At 35.0% G+C, this 17,588-nt stretch overlaps 2 protein-coding genes across 3 annotated transcripts in view; one reads left to right on the top strand and one right to left on the bottom strand.

Moving 5' to 3' along the window:
- LOC120624856 (myotubularin-related protein 5) overlaps positions 1 to 10,287 on the bottom strand; it is a 102,930-nt gene extending 92,643 nt beyond the window's left edge. For both annotated transcript variants that reach the window (XM_039891591.1, XM_039891590.1), the window contains exon 1: positions 9,838 to 10,287. In XM_039891591.1, coding sequence (XP_039747525.1) covers positions 9,838 to 9,892 — 55 coding nt within the window. In that variant the 5' untranslated portion in view covers positions 9,893 to 10,287. The remainder of the gene's footprint in view (positions 1 to 9,837) is intronic.
- A 1,622-nt stretch (positions 10,288 to 11,909) lies between these two features.
- LOC120625127 (putative Ras-related protein Rab-33) lies at positions 11,910 to 15,885 on the top strand. The gene is made up of 5 exons (XM_039892067.1): positions 11,910 to 12,222; positions 13,115 to 13,234; positions 13,533 to 13,682; positions 15,276 to 15,389; positions 15,782 to 15,885. Exons 1-5 carry the CDS (start codon positions 12,025 to 12,027, stop codon positions 15,863 to 15,865), a joined length of 666 nt encoding a protein of 221 aa, XP_039748001.1. The 5' UTR covers positions 11,910 to 12,024; the 3' UTR covers positions 15,866 to 15,885.
- Positions 15,886 to 17,588: the final 1,703 nt, after the last annotated feature.

Here is a 17,588-nt window from a genome sequence, read left to right on the forward strand (position 1 = left end):
ACTATTTTCATTTTCCACTGACTTGACTTCCTTTTTAACCGAATTACAAAAAAGGAGGAGGTTCTTTTTTATGTGTAACTCTTTCATTTATAAACAGATTTAAATTATTTTTTCTTTAATGTTTTAAATATCATCATAAACCCATTAAATGCCCACTACGGGGCTCGGGTCTCCACTCAGAATGAGAAGAGTGTAGGCCGTAGTCTACCAAGCTGGCCAAGTGCGGATAAGTAGACTTCACACGCCCTTGGGAACGTTATGGAGAATTCTCAGGCATGCAGGTTTCCTCACGATTTTTTCCTTCACCTTTTAAAGCATTAGATATTTAAATTGTTAAAATTAAATACGCACATAACTCCGAAAAATCAGTGCTGCGTGCTGGTGCTCGAACTCGGTGTCCACGAAAAAAAAGCCGAAGCCTTACCCACTATGATAAAACCGCTTCTAATTTATGACAGCGCGTCAGTTTCACAAAGTGGACTAGCACGGGTCGTTAGGTGTGGAAAGTTTGGTGCTTTTGTTTTCGTACTAGGTCAAGGGCGCACCCGGGAAAAGGCACCTCTGACGCTGACACGGAATTAATGTCGTCTCAGGTTGATTCTACGACTACGCTATGCCCGCGGCATCGCCCGGCAGGGTAGTTAAATGTATGAGCCTAAATATTTCGACGGCCGATTGGCACAGTTTGCAGCAACCCTGTTTTTTGAGTCCAAGGCCGTGGGTTCGATTCCCACTACTGGAAAATGTTCAAGTCATGAAGAAGAAAGATGGCATAAAATTATAAAATGTTTTAAGAGTCAAACTAAAATTTTAGGTTACACAGCGTCTTTATGCATGCATGAAGTGCACGCTACATGGTACGTTTATATAAATACAGTCTTCATAGTGATAGGAAATACCCTACTGTTTTTTTTGTTATATACAATACATAGTTTTTAAGTCGTTGTGATTCCGTATCTAACGACACGCTTGCGACAGGCGAAAATCATGCGATCTTTGCCCTCAAACGTGACTTTTGTATTTTTATTGTACCGCAAATGATTGGCAGCAAAGATCGAGCGACAGAATTACGCCAGTTGCAATCCGCTATCAAAAACTATGATCTGTAACTTGTACATATGTACAAAAACCATGATCCGTAAAGAAAAAAAAGTAACATTAATAGGCAAGCAAAGATCGTCAGGGTGATTACGTATCTCACAACAGGCAAGACTTTTATAATATGGTTATTTTTCTCGTTGATATCCTTATTCTGATGTGGTGTATAAGGAAGAGTATAATTATTTAAGTTCATAACTTCATACAAATAATATTTATACGTATTTGACTTCACATTTTCGTTTGGCTGTCGGGTCCAATAAATTATTCTATCCCACATTTCGTATCGCGACTTGTCAGTTTAAAAACATCTTAGGCCATCAAAATTCATGGCAGGCATAAAATTGTCGGAATTCACGAGTGTATCATGCAGGACACGCAACACTAAAATTCAACTTAAATTATATGAATACTTTCACACATTTCTTACAAGACCTTTTTAGTGCAGGTTCCTAACCCAATAAAATCTATCGACAATTCATGTTGCTTGGTGGTGATATATATATATATATTAACGCGATTTTGCGCTACGAAATCGATTTAGCGAAAAGGAGGTTTTTAAAGCAGTGTATTTATCAAATTGTGGCATATTTTTAGTGGAAAATAATTTAATGACATTTTCAAGACCTTAATGCACATCAAGCCGGTTTTTAATATACAATTAAGGTTATTCGGTAGCATAAATATTTCCTTTCAAAAAATCATCTACTCCATTCTTTAAAGCACAGTATCTCCATAGTCCAAATTCCAAAGCGACAAAATGAAATCCTGTTTTTGTATAGTTAGGGGACTACAACCTGCATAGTTTCTAATAAAACACTTAATAGAAGCGTTATTTGTAGACAAGTGTGTAAAATAGAGTATAAAGCCTTGTATGGGAAAATGTTACGTAGTTATTACAAACCGCACGCAGACGGAGTCGCGTCAGTTTATTTATAAAATTTGCATGATAACAGACGCTTCTAACGAGCGTTTAGCATCATTACAAGCCACTAGCAACTTAACAAGTGATAACAAGTTAGTTAACAAGAGTTTAGTTAGATAAACTCTCGTTTAGATAGTTATTTAGTTTGAGGTGGGTCAAGCAGAGGGTACAAGCATTTAATATTGCCTTTGTGTGTGGAAATTACTTAGCTATAATAACAAGCCTAGCCTATTTCATATCCCACTATGAGAAGGGAAATACCGTAGTCCACAACGCTGCCCTAGTGTGGATTGGTGGACTCCACACACCTGAGAACATTATGGAGAACTCTCAGGCATGCAGGTTACCTCGCGATGTTTTCCTTAGCAAACAAGTGATATTTTAATTACTTGAAATTCAAATAACTTTGAAAAGTTAGAGGTGCGTGTTGGGATTCGAACTCAGCCCTCGAAAGTGAAGTCGAGCTCCTGCCCACTGGGCTATCACCGCTTATAATAGCAGAAAAAGCAAAGAATTGAAAGGTGTGATGCCGTAACAAACATATTTTTGTGCGCAAATGCTGCTCTAACCTTAAGAGATAGAATAAATTAGTGTACCACGGAATTGTATTATTAATTCCTCCAAACGATGCCGCATAACATTGCACCCGATAGAAGCGAAGAAGTAGTTGTATAAACGCTAACATTTTGCCATGTTACCTATACGCAAAGGAAGGTCAACAAGTGAACTATCGAAATTTAGAGGCCGGATCGACAGGTTAGGTGCACTTCTAAATAACTATCTCACTAGTTCATTTACAATTCATTATTATTGTGCAATAAATAGTAGCACGTTGTTTTGAATACAATATTGTATACTATAATAATAACATGTATAAAGAGAAAAGATTTATTTCGTTAGTTTGTTTATCTAGGTGTGCTTATAATAAAACTGTAACGGTTTGAATTCTGGAAAGTAAAAAAACATTTGTAATTTGTTTTTGGGCACTCTATATTTCTGGTGTTTCATATTTAATTTTTTGTATTATTTTTCAGTAAATATAATTTTTATATGTTCTATATTCATAATGGTTACTTATTTATTTATTTGTTTTTAGTTATAAATATTGTTTTATATATATTATAAAATATTTATTTAAGTAATGAAATATTTATGTTATGTATACATATAAGCACCACCTAACTATTCTCAAATTACAGAAAATTATCTTCGCCATTGGTTGCCTGGAAGAAATCGCTATAAAGCGATAAGGCCGTAAATGTATCTACTTTTTGTGGTGTGCAATAAAAGTATATTAATTTATTAATTCATTCTATAGTCGATACGGCAGCCAAAACTGTATTTTTTGCATTTTTGTCTGTCTGTCTGTATCTTTACCGCGCATGACGCTGAAACTTCTGTATAAATTTTAATGAAACTTGGCATGATTTGAGTTCGTACAACATAGGATACTTTTCAACCCGAAATTCAGCAAAGATCCCTTGGGAGAGGGAATGAAAGTTTTTAAAGATTTTAAACCATATCTCCATCAAATTTGAACTGATTTTAATAATTCTTCTTACACATGAAAGGTTAAAATTCCTAAGAATAAATGTTTTGACTTTTTTGGTTAGTTTTTTTTTTGGGTTTAAATTGACGTCACAGCAACAATTCGCAGTGCATGCAAGGAGCGCGTCCTGCAACGTGCCGCCCCCGTCTATCATCTTGAGGCCTAGGTGTTAAGCCTCACGTGCGTTTTATTACACAGGTAACCACGCCCACAGCATTTTAACAATGCTGCTTAGCGGCAGAAATAAGCATGGCGGTAGTACTTCCCCGGACGTTATCAGTTTGTTACCTTGAAAGCCATACCCGGTAACCAGTTATGTGCAAAGCTCCAAGGCCGATTTGAAAGTGGTTATGCATTACATACGTTGATAGTAAATAGACGAAAACTATACAAAATCTGTGGACTTTATCATCATACGTCGTGATTTTTTCATACGATTATTTAATTTATCTTATCACTAGTTTCAAGAGACGTTAGAATGACTAATTTTATTACCATACAATCTTTTCTATCGCGACCTTTGAGTACAGTCGCGTTCACAGTTTGATTACAAACATTGCTGATTCATAATTCATTGGTCACATAGCGAACCGCCCGGGATTCGCTCGAAGAACCCGATTAGGGGTATGGGTTCAATATAACTGCTATAACCCCTTAAGGTAAGCTCGTTGCCATCTTTGATGCAGATCACATAACATCAGCACGGCTAGCATGGGCAGGAGACAATTTATCCCCGGGGAAAGAACAAAAAATGTATCTTCTCCCACAGCTTTATCAACTCCCACTGAACAGGCGCACAAATGGAAATAATATCCAAATAATATATGTGTAATAATAAACGGAGGTAAACTTTTTCTATACCATGTTCCCGTGCTTTAGCTGGTGGTTTAATTAGGTATAATAATATAAATTAGGTATAATTAACGTGTCCCTTGTCAGGTGATATAATCGGGGGATATAATTTTTGTCTCCTGCCTGTGCTAGCCCTGCAGGTGGGATTGCGTTCATGGGATAACTTATCCTTGCTTATATTATAAATGCGAAACTTTGTTTGCTTATTTATTTTTTTGTTCTTCCTTCACGCCCTAACGAAGCAACCCTACTCCTGTCCACAACCAAAACTGTCATATTATAGTTTGAAAGGACGGAGAGTAGCATAGGCTACTTTTTATATAGGGAAACAAACATTTCCCACGGAATTTGTAAGAGACCGTAATATAGGAGTACAAAGAACGCGGAGAACAGGTAGCAGTGCTCTAGTCTAGTCTACGCAAAGTGTTCGGTGTAGTAGTAGTGCTAGCAACTACACCGAACATTTTGCGCGGACACAAAAAGTGTCTACGTGTCTACATATCCACCCACTGCCGGCCCACTACATCGCACTGATATCTTCCTAGGACTTGAGCTTGCTCGGGGTACCAACCCTCTACGCCGCGCTACCAACCTACTTCGGATCATTTCTTTTTTAAATCAGTAACTGACGCGGTACATAGCTTAGCACAACATATTGATGGACTTGGATGGAAAATGGCGACCCCAAACCTACACTCAACTTGCCTTCTTGTCTCATTCTTGTCATTATTAGTTTAATGTAAAGTATTTTTGAACAATATAAAAAAATAATTGCGATAAAATAAATAAAAAAAACGATAAAAAGACATTTAATTTCTGTAATAATGTTATTTTTTTTATTTTACACTACAAAGTTATGAAAATATGGTTTATATTATGAGACAAGTTGACAAAAATTGACCTATAAACGCAGCGTTTTTAGCCCCTAGGTAGACACGACATAAGTAATTCTATCGAATGACAGGAAGCCGCTGGACATTTCGTAACAAGGTCGTTTCGTTAAAATAAAATCTATGCGAGTTTTTTTTTTAAATAAATACAATCAAGATGAGCGACCGAAAACAGACAGGCGGCGGCGCGGCACGGCGGTCTGAATTTACTTTACTCTATGAAGTTGTACAATATTTATGATTACCGAGAGCAGGAGAAATTGCATGAATAATAATCGATTGATTTCTTAAGTGGTAGGTATATAACTGGTTATGCTGTTATTATCATTTAATTGCCTTTTAATTCTGTCAACAGTATCTCATAAAAGCGAAAGTTTGTTTGTACGTTGGCTTTGCGAGGACTGCATGTAAGGATCAGATGCCTTTACCGTCATGAAACAGTATTACGAATACGAATGGTCTTAGAATTATGATCCTTAATAGCTGTTGCCCACGTTGTTGGTACGCGTTTATAGTGGCTTTTACGAACTGCAAACCGTTTTTTTCTTGGGATAAAAAGTATCCTATGCTACTCTCCGTCATTTTAAATTAGTTAAAATGCGAAAAATTTGATAGATTAGTTGCATAATTAAGGTGTGAAGAGACGACAAACCAGAAAACACACTTTCGCATTTATAAAATTAGTAAGGATTTTATGGACTTTAAATAAACTGTCATTTTAAGATGAGGATGCTGTTTTAAGCTTAAGCGTAGTAAGGCCCCAGTACCGTTACTGATATCCCATGGACGCAAACGGAGCGCATTGCTTCCTAGTTTCTAATATGCACCGCAAGACCTACTGAAGCTGTCTACCTACTTATTTTGTAGGCAGTGGGGTGTTAAAAGTTCTAGGAGTATAGCTAATTTTATACAATCTTCATTGTATAATACCAAAGTAACACCTGCTTCTAGCGTTCTATCCAATAAGCAGTAGCCTTTTTATTAAAAAAAATATTTATATGCTTATAAAAAAATAAAGATGGGATACTTTTATAGGCTTCCTTTGGAATACAAATGTAGATTTACTCAACATAGTATCATATCATATATCATCAGCTTTACGAATTATTCTAGACAGACTTTAAAAAGAAAATTATATCACTTGTTTGGGTAAATACTATTGTTAAAATAGTTACATGAATGAGGTTTCTTTCTACTTATTTCTAGGAGTTATTATGAAAACATATTATAACACATACTTAAAATGCACTTAAAAAATTCAAAATGGTTGATTTAACAAAGAATATAACTACAGTGATGTCATTTACTTAAAAATATAAATGATGAGATGAGATGAGGTAGGTAGGCAACTGGTAAACAATAGTACTGTTGTACAACACAAGAATTTGTGCAACTTCATCATCCTTAGCCTATTAATATCCAGAGCTTGGAGCAGGAAAACTATATCTCTTTGATAAGAAATTTATTAAATCACACTAACATCCTTCATGGGGCTTGGTACAGGTTTGTAGGCTTCAATGTTTTTTATCATGTTATAGTAGTACTGACCAGGCTGTGTTGTAAAATACACTCTGTAGTTTGTGTTCCAGTTTGGATAACACAATTCTCCTAATACTGGGCAGAAACTGAGAATTTATTTACTGTCTAACTCTTAACAACCTCCCTGGCGCATGGTGAGCGCTGTGAAATTAAGTACGAGGTCCCGGGTTCGATTCCCCAAAGAAGCAATTTGGGAATTTATAATTTCTGAATTTTCTCTGGTCTGGTCTGGTGGGAGGCTTTAGCCATGGCTAGTTACAACCCTACCGACAAAGATGTGCCGCTGAGCCATTTAGTGTTACACAAACAAGCAATCAGACATACTTTTGCATTTATAATATTAGTTAAGATTTAACTATAAGATTTAACAATGTTTGAACCAATACACCCCACCAAATTTTTTTTAATTTTAGAAATTGGTTCCTAGAAAAGTATGTGTTGTCTAACTCATGACATCCTTTTTTCAATTTGTTTAAGGAAACTTCTTAGTAACCTACCTATACAGAGTCAGCATTTCCCAGAAATGAATTCTTCAGTGCACGTTTGTCACAAACTATTAACAGAGATTCAAGGCTGGATGAATTAGGAATTCAATGAAAATCATCACACAATTCCTGCAAGAAATCATTTAAAATAACAAAAACTTTTAATGATAGTTGGAATATTAAAATATTACATAGATTATTGTGGAAATAAGTATTGTGGAAGCAAGTATCCTGTTTTATGAAACATGTAATGGTATATGGAATACACTTTTAATAATTTCAATGAATGTCAATGTGTCATTATCATTCTCCTGGCGCTTTCCCTATTTGGGGTCGGCCCTCCTGATACTTGTCCGCCATAGTTTTCATGTCATTGAAAACAGTCCTAGTCCAGGTGGTAAGTGGGCGACCTCTACCTCTTTTGCCTTCATCTATAGCCATTACTTCCTGTGTCATGTGGCTTTTGTCTCTACGCATTATATGCCCATACCAGCGTAATCGGCCCTCCTGCATCTTATGCTGTACTTCCGCAACTTTAAAAGAGTATCGGATAAACTCATTCCACATTTTGTCTCATACCATAGAGCACATAGGGAAGGAAAATATATTTCTTGACTAGCTGATTAATACTTGATAATTGAATAGGTGTATAATATTAAAATACCTAATAATGAGACTTGTGAGAGTTGCCTCTGTAAATGAGACTATTGTGTCTAACAGGTTGCTCAGCTTAAATTATATTTAACTGATACCTATAATCTGGGTACCTTCAAATCAAGAGTGAATAGGCATCTTCTAGGCAAGCGTGCTTCATCTTAGGCTGCATCATCACTTACCATCAGGTGTGATTGCAGTCAAGCACTTGTCTATATATTTAAAAAAAAAAAATATTCTTTATTGTTTAACACAAGTTAACTTCATGTTAATTTAGTCATTTAAGATGTTGTGTAAGACCTTATAAATATAAGAGAGTAAATTAACTAATTTTTTGATTTGAAGCAAATGTCTTATTAGTAATAGACTTATGGTAGTAGTTACTAAACTTTAAGAGGGAAACATTACCTATTATAACAAGAGTTGTTATAATAGGTAATGTTTGCAAATAATGCAATAAAATATTATAAACTCAGTGGGCAGAATGGTAATATTTTAACCATACAGTCCTGTCATTGCTATACAGTAATTTTAACATTGTTGATATAAGACCAAATCTATTAATAAATTATTGGACATTTTTTTCAACACAATATCAAATCAAGGCCAAGTAGAAAATCTAAATATAAAGAATAGGTAACTAACTAGTCATTCCTTACATTCATTCAGCTAAATCAGTTTTGATCACAGTATTCTGTTTTATGAAACATGTAATGGTAACCTTGGAAGCTTGTGTGAATGAGCTTTTTTTATAAACATATTGTAGCAATCAAATGAACAGACGACTGTCTGTCTTTTGTTTAATAGATTTCTAAATAATTATACCCATACTGAAACTTTTGGAGACCTCCCAAATGGAAGCATACACGCCCATAACTAGATTGCAGTCAAATTTGTATACAAACATCACATGCAAGTAGCATATCTAGTATAGTGATAACCATTACAGATTATTTGTGTTGTTTATTATTTAACTAGTGAAATAATTGTGATTTATATATTACAAAGAAATAGAGTATTAATAGTTATGATGTTATTTGCCAGTTGACGATAATGGGACTTATTTGCATAACTTTAAATGCCTATTTAATTTGTTGTTTTATAATCAATACAAAACTCAATATTACCTCATGGAAATAGTAGCTTGCCAAAATTTAAAATGCCTGTTCACCTTAGCTTTAAAAGTAACAAGATTAGCTTGGCTAAAAGACTATGGTACATAACTCAAACTTAGTTATAAGCACGCACCATCAAATCCTAATAAGCATTTTCTCAGTAATAGCTATAAAATAGTGTACCTGAGTGTGTTGTATCAGTAGAATCAGTTTAAGAACAGCCTAGACAAATATAATGTATTCACTAATAGAAAGGATTGCATTTTCAACACCATTCTCATCAAAGTATGGAGGCCATTCTATTTTAGCAGCATTTTAAATTTTATCAACCCTGTTAGGCCTCCTATTTAAAAGGAGAGAAGACATAATTATGACCCTCCATGTCAACCAACCATGGTTATGATGTTAATGAGTTTTGTCTTCTAACTGTCCTCATCATCATCATCATTACCGGTTTACTATAGGACACAGGTCTCTTTACAGAATAAGAATCAGTTCAGGCATCAATGACCAAGAGTAGATTGGTAGACTTAACATGCCTTTGAGAACATTATGGAGAAGTTTCAGACATGCAGGTTTTGTCACAATGTTTTACTAAGCAATTTATATTTTAAATTGCAATTATAAACGCAATTACCTAAGTCCTAAAGTTCGTATAGAGCCACTTTTTCCACCAATATTCTCTTTCATTGCCACAAATACATATTTTCAGAAGTATGTACCAACTTACTTTCTTTCTCGTGGTCGAAGCCCACTATAACGAAGTAGTCCACGAGCCTGGACATCGCAATCCTACGGGAGCATCCAAATAACACCACAAATACACACCGTATCTGAACTAAACACAACGAAATACATTTTTTTCAATATTTCACATATTAACCCGCCACTATCGTAACCAATCACACACACGACGCGTAGCAAACCATGAACTTTAGATTAATATAAACAATGCACGCATTAATAAAGAACTGAATAATTCCTCTTCACAAATTACACCAATTACGATAACCCACAAAAATAGGTTATAAACTCGCAAAATTTAATATTTCGCCACTTAAAAATGAGTATTCTATTATTGTGTTATAAAAATAATTCAAAATATATCAATTATAAAACAAAGTTTGCAAGGTTTGCAAAATTTTAGTTAATTAACGGCACAAATTACGGGAACCCTCTCTCGTCATCCGACATTTCCAAAAAACTGGTATGGAACCATAGACTAAAAGGCAAAATACTGAAATTATTAGTCATACCACATTAAAACATACATTTTCTACCATACAAAATGAGGGCTCTTTGAAATCAATCATAATACATTTGTGTTTATGCACAAGCTCTTTAATTAAAGAGATGGTATCATTTTCTTCATTTTCACAGTCGATTGCCCAAAGTAGTACAATTAAACAATTTGATTTACAAGCCAATTTGGCTTCCTTGTTTTTTTCCTTTCATTAGCTTAATTTTTATTTCTTAGATACCTTGGTAGCAAACAGGCAAATATTTTGTGGTAACTATTAAAATACAAAAACATAAAACACACCTCAATCCTTTTTTTCCTTATTAAAAAAAATTACCAATTTTATCAATAGTTATTTTATTTTATCAACAACCTTTTAGAAATAATTCTTATAATTTTTTTTTTATATTATATAGTGTATCTCTAACTAAGAACTTTGTGCAAAGCTATTCTATTTTTATGAATTATTGTAAGAATTGCATATATTTTAAGGAAAAAAATAATATTAGTTTTCTAACAATTGGTAGTAATATTAAGGCGGGCATCCCGAATGAATATCACTCATAGATTGTAAATCAAGTTGTCAAGGTTAGGGATGTTATTAAATTAATATCGATTTTTAAGTCAATTTGAATTGAAATCTTCAAGTAAATAATAGGCAACTGGACACTTATTAAAAAAAAAATGCTAAAATGTATATAAATAGAATGTTTGTAACCTGAAACGATTAATCAATTAATATTTTGGATAAATAATTTTTATTTATAATTTTAAATATTTGATAGAAGCAGGCGTTACTTTGCGGAAACCCAAGATATATTTTGAAAATCAAGCTTAACTTACTATTCTCCGCGAAAAGCAGAAGAATCTGTATGGTATAATTTATAAATTCTTCAATCCTTATATTCCACACCAGTCAGATATTCGGCAATGTACCCTCTACGCACGTTTCGCTCTGAAACCGGAGCATCCTCAGGAGATGTTGACTTTTCAATGAATAAATGTTGAAATCAACAAATAAAACTTAAAAATAATCGTGGTTTACTCCCTAGGAAATACGGTTACCTGTGCGCGACATCATCTAGGTATAAGCAAACAATACCCATAGCGATCACAATGTTCACTCGATCGCTTTATTTACTCACAGATGACGTCACGCGGATTGATGAGACGTGGCAATTTTGAAAATTAATAAAAACTTAGCCGGGTGTTCTTTTTGTTATCACCATCTCACATTGTCATTAAAAAAATGCTTTATGCTTCTCGACCTCTTCTTAAGTTTTTAATTAACCTAGAAAAAACAGGCATCTCGAGAGGTTTTAAATTAGTTCAATTAATATACATAGCCAATGATTGGTTTATTGTGTTTTATATGTTTAAAACAGAAAAATCCTAATCTCAATATTGCAATATATATTTACTAGATCGATCAAAAGATCTTTGATGTCAAAGATCGATCAATAGATCTTTGATCGCCATCCCTACTTCCTAGTATAATCCTATTTATTTTATGGTCTGTGCCCGTAAGTTTGACGTTTGTATAAGATTGTTTCTGTGTTCAGTTCCATTTATTTTTTCAAAATTGGTATTTGTCCTTCTTTACACAAAATCATAATATTGATATTTATATTTTTACGAGTTAATGTGTTAACAATTTCATCCGATAAAAATAAAGCAATGCCAGATCCCATTGAACCAGTGCCCGGTTTGAAGCAGAAAAAAGTGTTTAAAATTATAGTTCTGGGTGATTCTGGAGTTGGAAAAACATGCCTCACTTTTCGCTTCTGTGAGGGGCAGTTTCTTGATAAATCCGAGGCTACAATCGGTGTGGACTTCAGGGAAAGGACCATACGCATAAGCAATGAAGATATCAAGGTATCAATTTGAAGAATCACTGAGAAAATTAATTTACGATTATACCAGAGTTTAGGGGGTTGTATAGTATATTTGTTTCAGTGCAATTCCGTTGATTGCCCAGGTGAAGTAACGTTCATTTGGGAGAGGGAGAGACTTAAGCGATAAAGCAGCTATTTCCATTCAATATCACTGAAACAAATAATTATCATAAATTTATGTTTCTTTGATATATTTGCTATTCCAGACTATAATTAATCTTTATGCTAAATTTCATCCATCCGTTCTGCTATACAGTAAGACTGACACAGATTATAGATAGTCCATAGAGCGGAAATATATATAATAATTATCAGCTTATACTCTTGTGTCTCTCTTAATCGTTTTTTCTTTGCAATCTAGAGTTTTTTCTGTCAATCTAGTTTTTTATTTGCAAGTTCTGGCAGTCTCTAAGTGGGTCTACAATATTACATTTATATGTTTTTTCATGTTTTGTTTAGTTTTATAAGAGTTATTGCAACCTGTTGATTGTCCATTAAATAAATAAATAAATAAGTAAATATCCATCTTAACTTTTGCATTTTAGTGTTATGATAGTATAGATTTGAGTGATGAAACTACACTTGGATAGAAGCAGGTGTTACTTTATGGAATTCCATGATATATTATGAAAATTAAACTTAATTTGCTATACTCCGTGAACAGCAGGAGAATCTGTAGGGTTTAATTTATGATTTCTTCAATCCTTATACTCCACACCAAAGAGATCCTCGGAAAATGTTTCTAAAATCTAGGCATGTTTTGCTCCGAAACCGGAGCATCCTCAGAAGATTAGGTTTAGGCCAAGCAACACTGTGTTTACTGGTGCGGGGTTGCCATTCCAGCACCTTTCAAATTCTCTTAATTTTCACAGTTACAACTTTGGGATACAGCAGGGCAGGAGAGGTTCCGCAAGTCGATGGTGCAGCACTACTACAGGAATGTGCACGCTGTGGTCATTGTTTACGATGTCACCAAACCAGAGACTTTTCATGTAAGATATTTTTTCAAATACTGCCACTGAGAAACAGTTAATTCTGACATTTTAATGAGTCTAAATTTATTGAACGATGCAAGAAATTTGCATAAATAAACATGACATGTATTCTATTTATTTCATTGCATAAAATACTAATTTTATCATAATGTACCTTCTAAATATAAGACCTTGCTCTATTTTAACCAAATTATTACACTTTTATTTTACATCATGTGAAAATAAAAGAAATAATCACAATCTGGTATTTTTTATTTAACACTGTACATTTTATACTATCTAAAGATTCTCTCAGTCGATAGCAAGCTGGATGCAAGAGGTGGAGTCGCACGGGCTGATGGGCTCGCCGCGTGTACTCGTGGGGAACAAATGTGACTGCGGTACTCCGGAGTCTCGCCTGGCCACCACCTATGCGCAGCGCCTCGCAGACAAGTACGGCATGCCGGTGAGAGAACCATTCTCATACAAGGGCAGTAGTAGGGAAGAGTGTACTATATCCAGAGGATTCGATTCTGGTCGACTTTTCTAATCCCGGAATTTCGAGATTATCTACAGTTAACCTCGGGAACCCGGGATAGTCCCAGCACTGTATTGGTAATGAAATGTTGTAACGAAAATGCAATAAAACATAACAAAATTAAGTAGTAAGTTTTGTGAGTACATAGAATATTTAAGTTTTATATCTTCAAAAAGGCTGCTAAACAAAATTATAATTTCTACTTATAAAATAAACAAACCAGGCATTTCTGTAAATAATCTAAAATTTATTTGCTGAACATTAGCTTTCATAGGGTCTTATTATAATATAACATTGCTTCATATTCTACTATAACGCATGCGGATTTTAAAGTGCGGATGTTGCGGAGTTTAAAGAACAATAATTATATTATTATTTATAACAATAACAATAAACTTCAAAAAATTAACTTCTTTTGACTTATTTAGATAAACGATTTAAAAATGTATCAATCCCGAAAACCCCGGAATTCATTAAATTTGATTCTGAAAATTTCGGGACTAAAATATGAAGGGGACCCTTGGTTCCGGAGATGGTCTTGGGTGTGATCTCCGGTAATATTATCACTGCCACATTCGCTATATAAAATGCCCCCTATATGCAAAGTAATAACAATTCCTTGTAAAAACAAAAACAATTCTTTAAAAAAAACTGGTGGGAATTTTATCTCATTGATTAGATTATATTGTACTCACAGAGAATTAGGTGTATGTACGATAATATGTCCATTCGTATCTGTTTTTTTTTCTTTGTTTCATACATCAGGAAGTGATAACCTAGTGATAAAAACTTCGACTTCCCTTAGGGAGTCTGAATTCAGTTCCCAGCACCTCTTAACTAATCGAAGTTATGTGCGTTTTTTGGCAATTGCCTTAACGCTGAAGGAAAACATCTTTAGAAAACCTGCATGCCTGAGAGTTGTCCAGAACATTCTCAAAGGTATGAAGTCTACAAATCAGCACTTGGCCAGCGTGGTAGACTACGGCCTAAGCCATGGGTTTACCCAGGGGCAGGGGAGGGCAGCTAGAAATCTCGCAGAAAATGTATAAACTTATTTAAAAAATCTATGGCGGCCGCGGTACAGACAGAAATAATAAAAATACAGTTTTGGCTGCAGTATCGATTATAGAGGGTCCTTGTAGCGAACTTCAGGGTGTCGGTTTTTTGTGACGGTGTGCACGCGCATCGTAAAAATTTACTCTCATAATTTTTCCCTAACGCGCCAAAAGAAGTACTTATAACTTCAAAAGTTTGACAAATCAGCCGTGGACGATCTGACCTAAATAAATTTCACTTGCCTTGACCAGAATCTGGGTACGCCCATGGAGTAAGCCCTTCTCATTCTGAGAGGAGAACCGTGTACCAGTAGTTGATATTGATGTTAATACGGCAGTATAACCCGCGCCATCGTCAATTTTGGAACGCCCTACAAAATACATATGTCGGGCAGTGGACCTCAGTCGGGTGAAGTGTTGATGACGATGATCACATGGGACTCACGTCGTGTTTTGTTCGCTGCAGTTATTCGAAACATCGGCGCTACTGGACTCTGAATGCAACAACGTGGAGGCAATATTCATGACGCTCGCGCACAAACTGTACTCCAAGCAGCCGCTGCGCGTGGTCAGCGTTGAGGTGAGCAGGTCCTAAGATGCCGAGTGTTCCGACATGAAGCTCAAACAACATATCATCATAACTTCTGTCTGCGAACGTACACTTTTATATTAGCGGAGGTTATTGGTTTCATTGGTTTGCAGTTTGCAGCGACCCTGCTTTCTGAGTCCAAGGCCGTGGGGTTGATTCCCACTACTGGAAACTGTTTGTGTGATGAGCATGAACGTTTTTCAGTGTCTGGTTGTTTACATGTATATTGCTATTTATTTATGTATAATATTCATAAAAATATTCATCAGTCATCTTAGTACCCATAACACAAGCTACGCTTACTTTGGGGCTAGGTGGCGGTGGGTGTACCGTCGTAGTATATTTATTTAGTTAATTTATAACATTGTATTTTCCTATTTCAGGGCGAACGCGTTCCAAGGCTGGTTACTCTATCTCGACAAAAGAGGAGTAATAACATAAATCATGACAGTTGTCTTTGTAGCTAAACTAGGTATACGTTATAGAACTGCGAAGGTGCTAATTTGGCAGTCTACAGAAATCCATATGTGCGTTCATAAAATACGTGAGATCTTTAAGAGGGGAGGGGGTCGAGTTAAATTTCATCTAATACGGATTTTTTTTTTCTGATTGAAACAGATAAAACTATACTATTTTGGTCCATTGGTCTTTTTACAATAAGAATCCAACGCGTTAACGTAAGATACCCACCTTTTGAAAAATCTCACGTGTGATTGGGGATCTCACCAGGGGGAGAGAGGGACAGAAAATTAACACACCACAACACCTCACGTAATTTATGGACGCCCCCTAAAATAATATCTTGTCTGAACACGTTTTATTCTAATAATTCTACGACAGCGGTTTCTGGCAAATTATTGGTGAAGTAATACAATAAATTAGCACCTGTGACGGAGCTGTCGTCATCGGCTTTCTGATGTCCCAATGTTTGGCAAAGGCCTCCGTTTTCATTAGAAAAAGGATAAGTGGATAAGTCGGCTTTAAGTTTTATTTTCACAGGTTAGTGAAAATAACCGGGAGCGACTGTTTAACGTGTTCTTCTAGGTCAAGGCAGATTTACTAACCCAATTTTAGTATTTTCCATCAGTAGTTAGCGAATTGGATGGTATGTAGCCGGCTTTATTATTGGTTATCTGTGGAATGCAAAGTTCTTTATCTGTTGGTTTTTCAATCCTCAGTTTGAACTATGGAGGGTAGAGGTAAGGAGAGTCATCTTATGAAAAAAAAAATGAAAAAATTTTTATTCAAAAAAAAAAAAAAAAAAAAATACGTACGTAGTAAATCTTATATGGGAGAAAAGTTGAAAAAGTGTTATGCGCTAAATAACAGTTCAAAAAACATCCACAATGGCGCTGGTGGATGCACAGGGTATGGTATGAATGTAGCAATCGTAGATGAATTGAAGTATGCCGAGTTAAAAAATTTAATGTCATTATCGACTAAATTAGTTAATTATTGAGAATTTAAACAACTTACGTTGTACAAAATATTGTGGTAAATATAACCTTACTTCCTTGTATCTCCATACTTCCTTGTTTATTTTTCAAGCCTACTCTAACAATATTTATATTTGGCGCTTCTTTTAAGAGTTACCCTGATGCAAATGTGGCGCCATCCTAATTTAATACATTTTGACGACACTTTTTCATATACACAGATGACTCTCCTTACCTCTACCCTCCATAGTTTGAACCCATAATGTCTTATGGGTCCACTATGACTTATGTTTTAGTCACGGATCTTATATACTCCCCTAAAATATATGGGGAACGAGTTATAGTGAATGGACTTTACTGCCGCTCGGAAAAGACGTAGGCCGGCAATTCGACTTGGCAGATAGAGAAAGCAATATGTCTCATTACCGCATTTCAGAAAGATAAAGCTAACATGAAGTTATTTCGTCTATGGTTGTGATCAGCAGACACAGACAAAGAACTGTGTGTTCTTCAAATACAAAATTACCCGTAATAATGCCGCTTGCACACGATCCAATTCGTAAACGGCATGGAGTTGGTAATGGAATCTTTATTATAGTCCCATATAGTAGTTATTTAAGTTGATGGTATAATGGCAGCTACAGCTGAATTACCACAAATATTAAAAAAAAAAACGATGTAGACATAATAATATATTTTTGGTATTATAATGTGCCAAATATGTAGTTTTTATAATTTCGTGGATACCAGCTAG

The sequence above is a fragment of the Pararge aegeria genome, chromosome 7 (assembly GCF_905163445.1).
Source record: "Pararge aegeria chromosome 7, ilParAegt1.1, whole genome shotgun sequence".
Lineage (NCBI taxonomy): Eukaryota > Metazoa > Arthropoda > Insecta > Lepidoptera > Nymphalidae > Pararge > Pararge aegeria.

What these genes read in the sequence shown, in the direction of transcription:
- LOC120625127 (XM_039892067.1), top strand. Translation starts at nt 12,025, where the DNA reads ATGCCAGATCCCATTGAACCAGTGCCCGGTTTGAAGCAGAAAAAAGTG. An exon ending in TAAGCAATGAAGATATCAAG is followed by an intron (nt 12,223 to 13,114) that starts GTATCAATTTGA and finishes TAATTTTCACAG; the next exon opens with TTACAACTTTGGGATACAGC. An exon ending in CAGACAAGTACGGCATGCCG is followed by an intron (nt 13,683 to 15,275) that starts GTGAGAGAACCA and finishes TGTTCGCTGCAG; the next exon opens with TTATTCGAAACATCGGCGCT.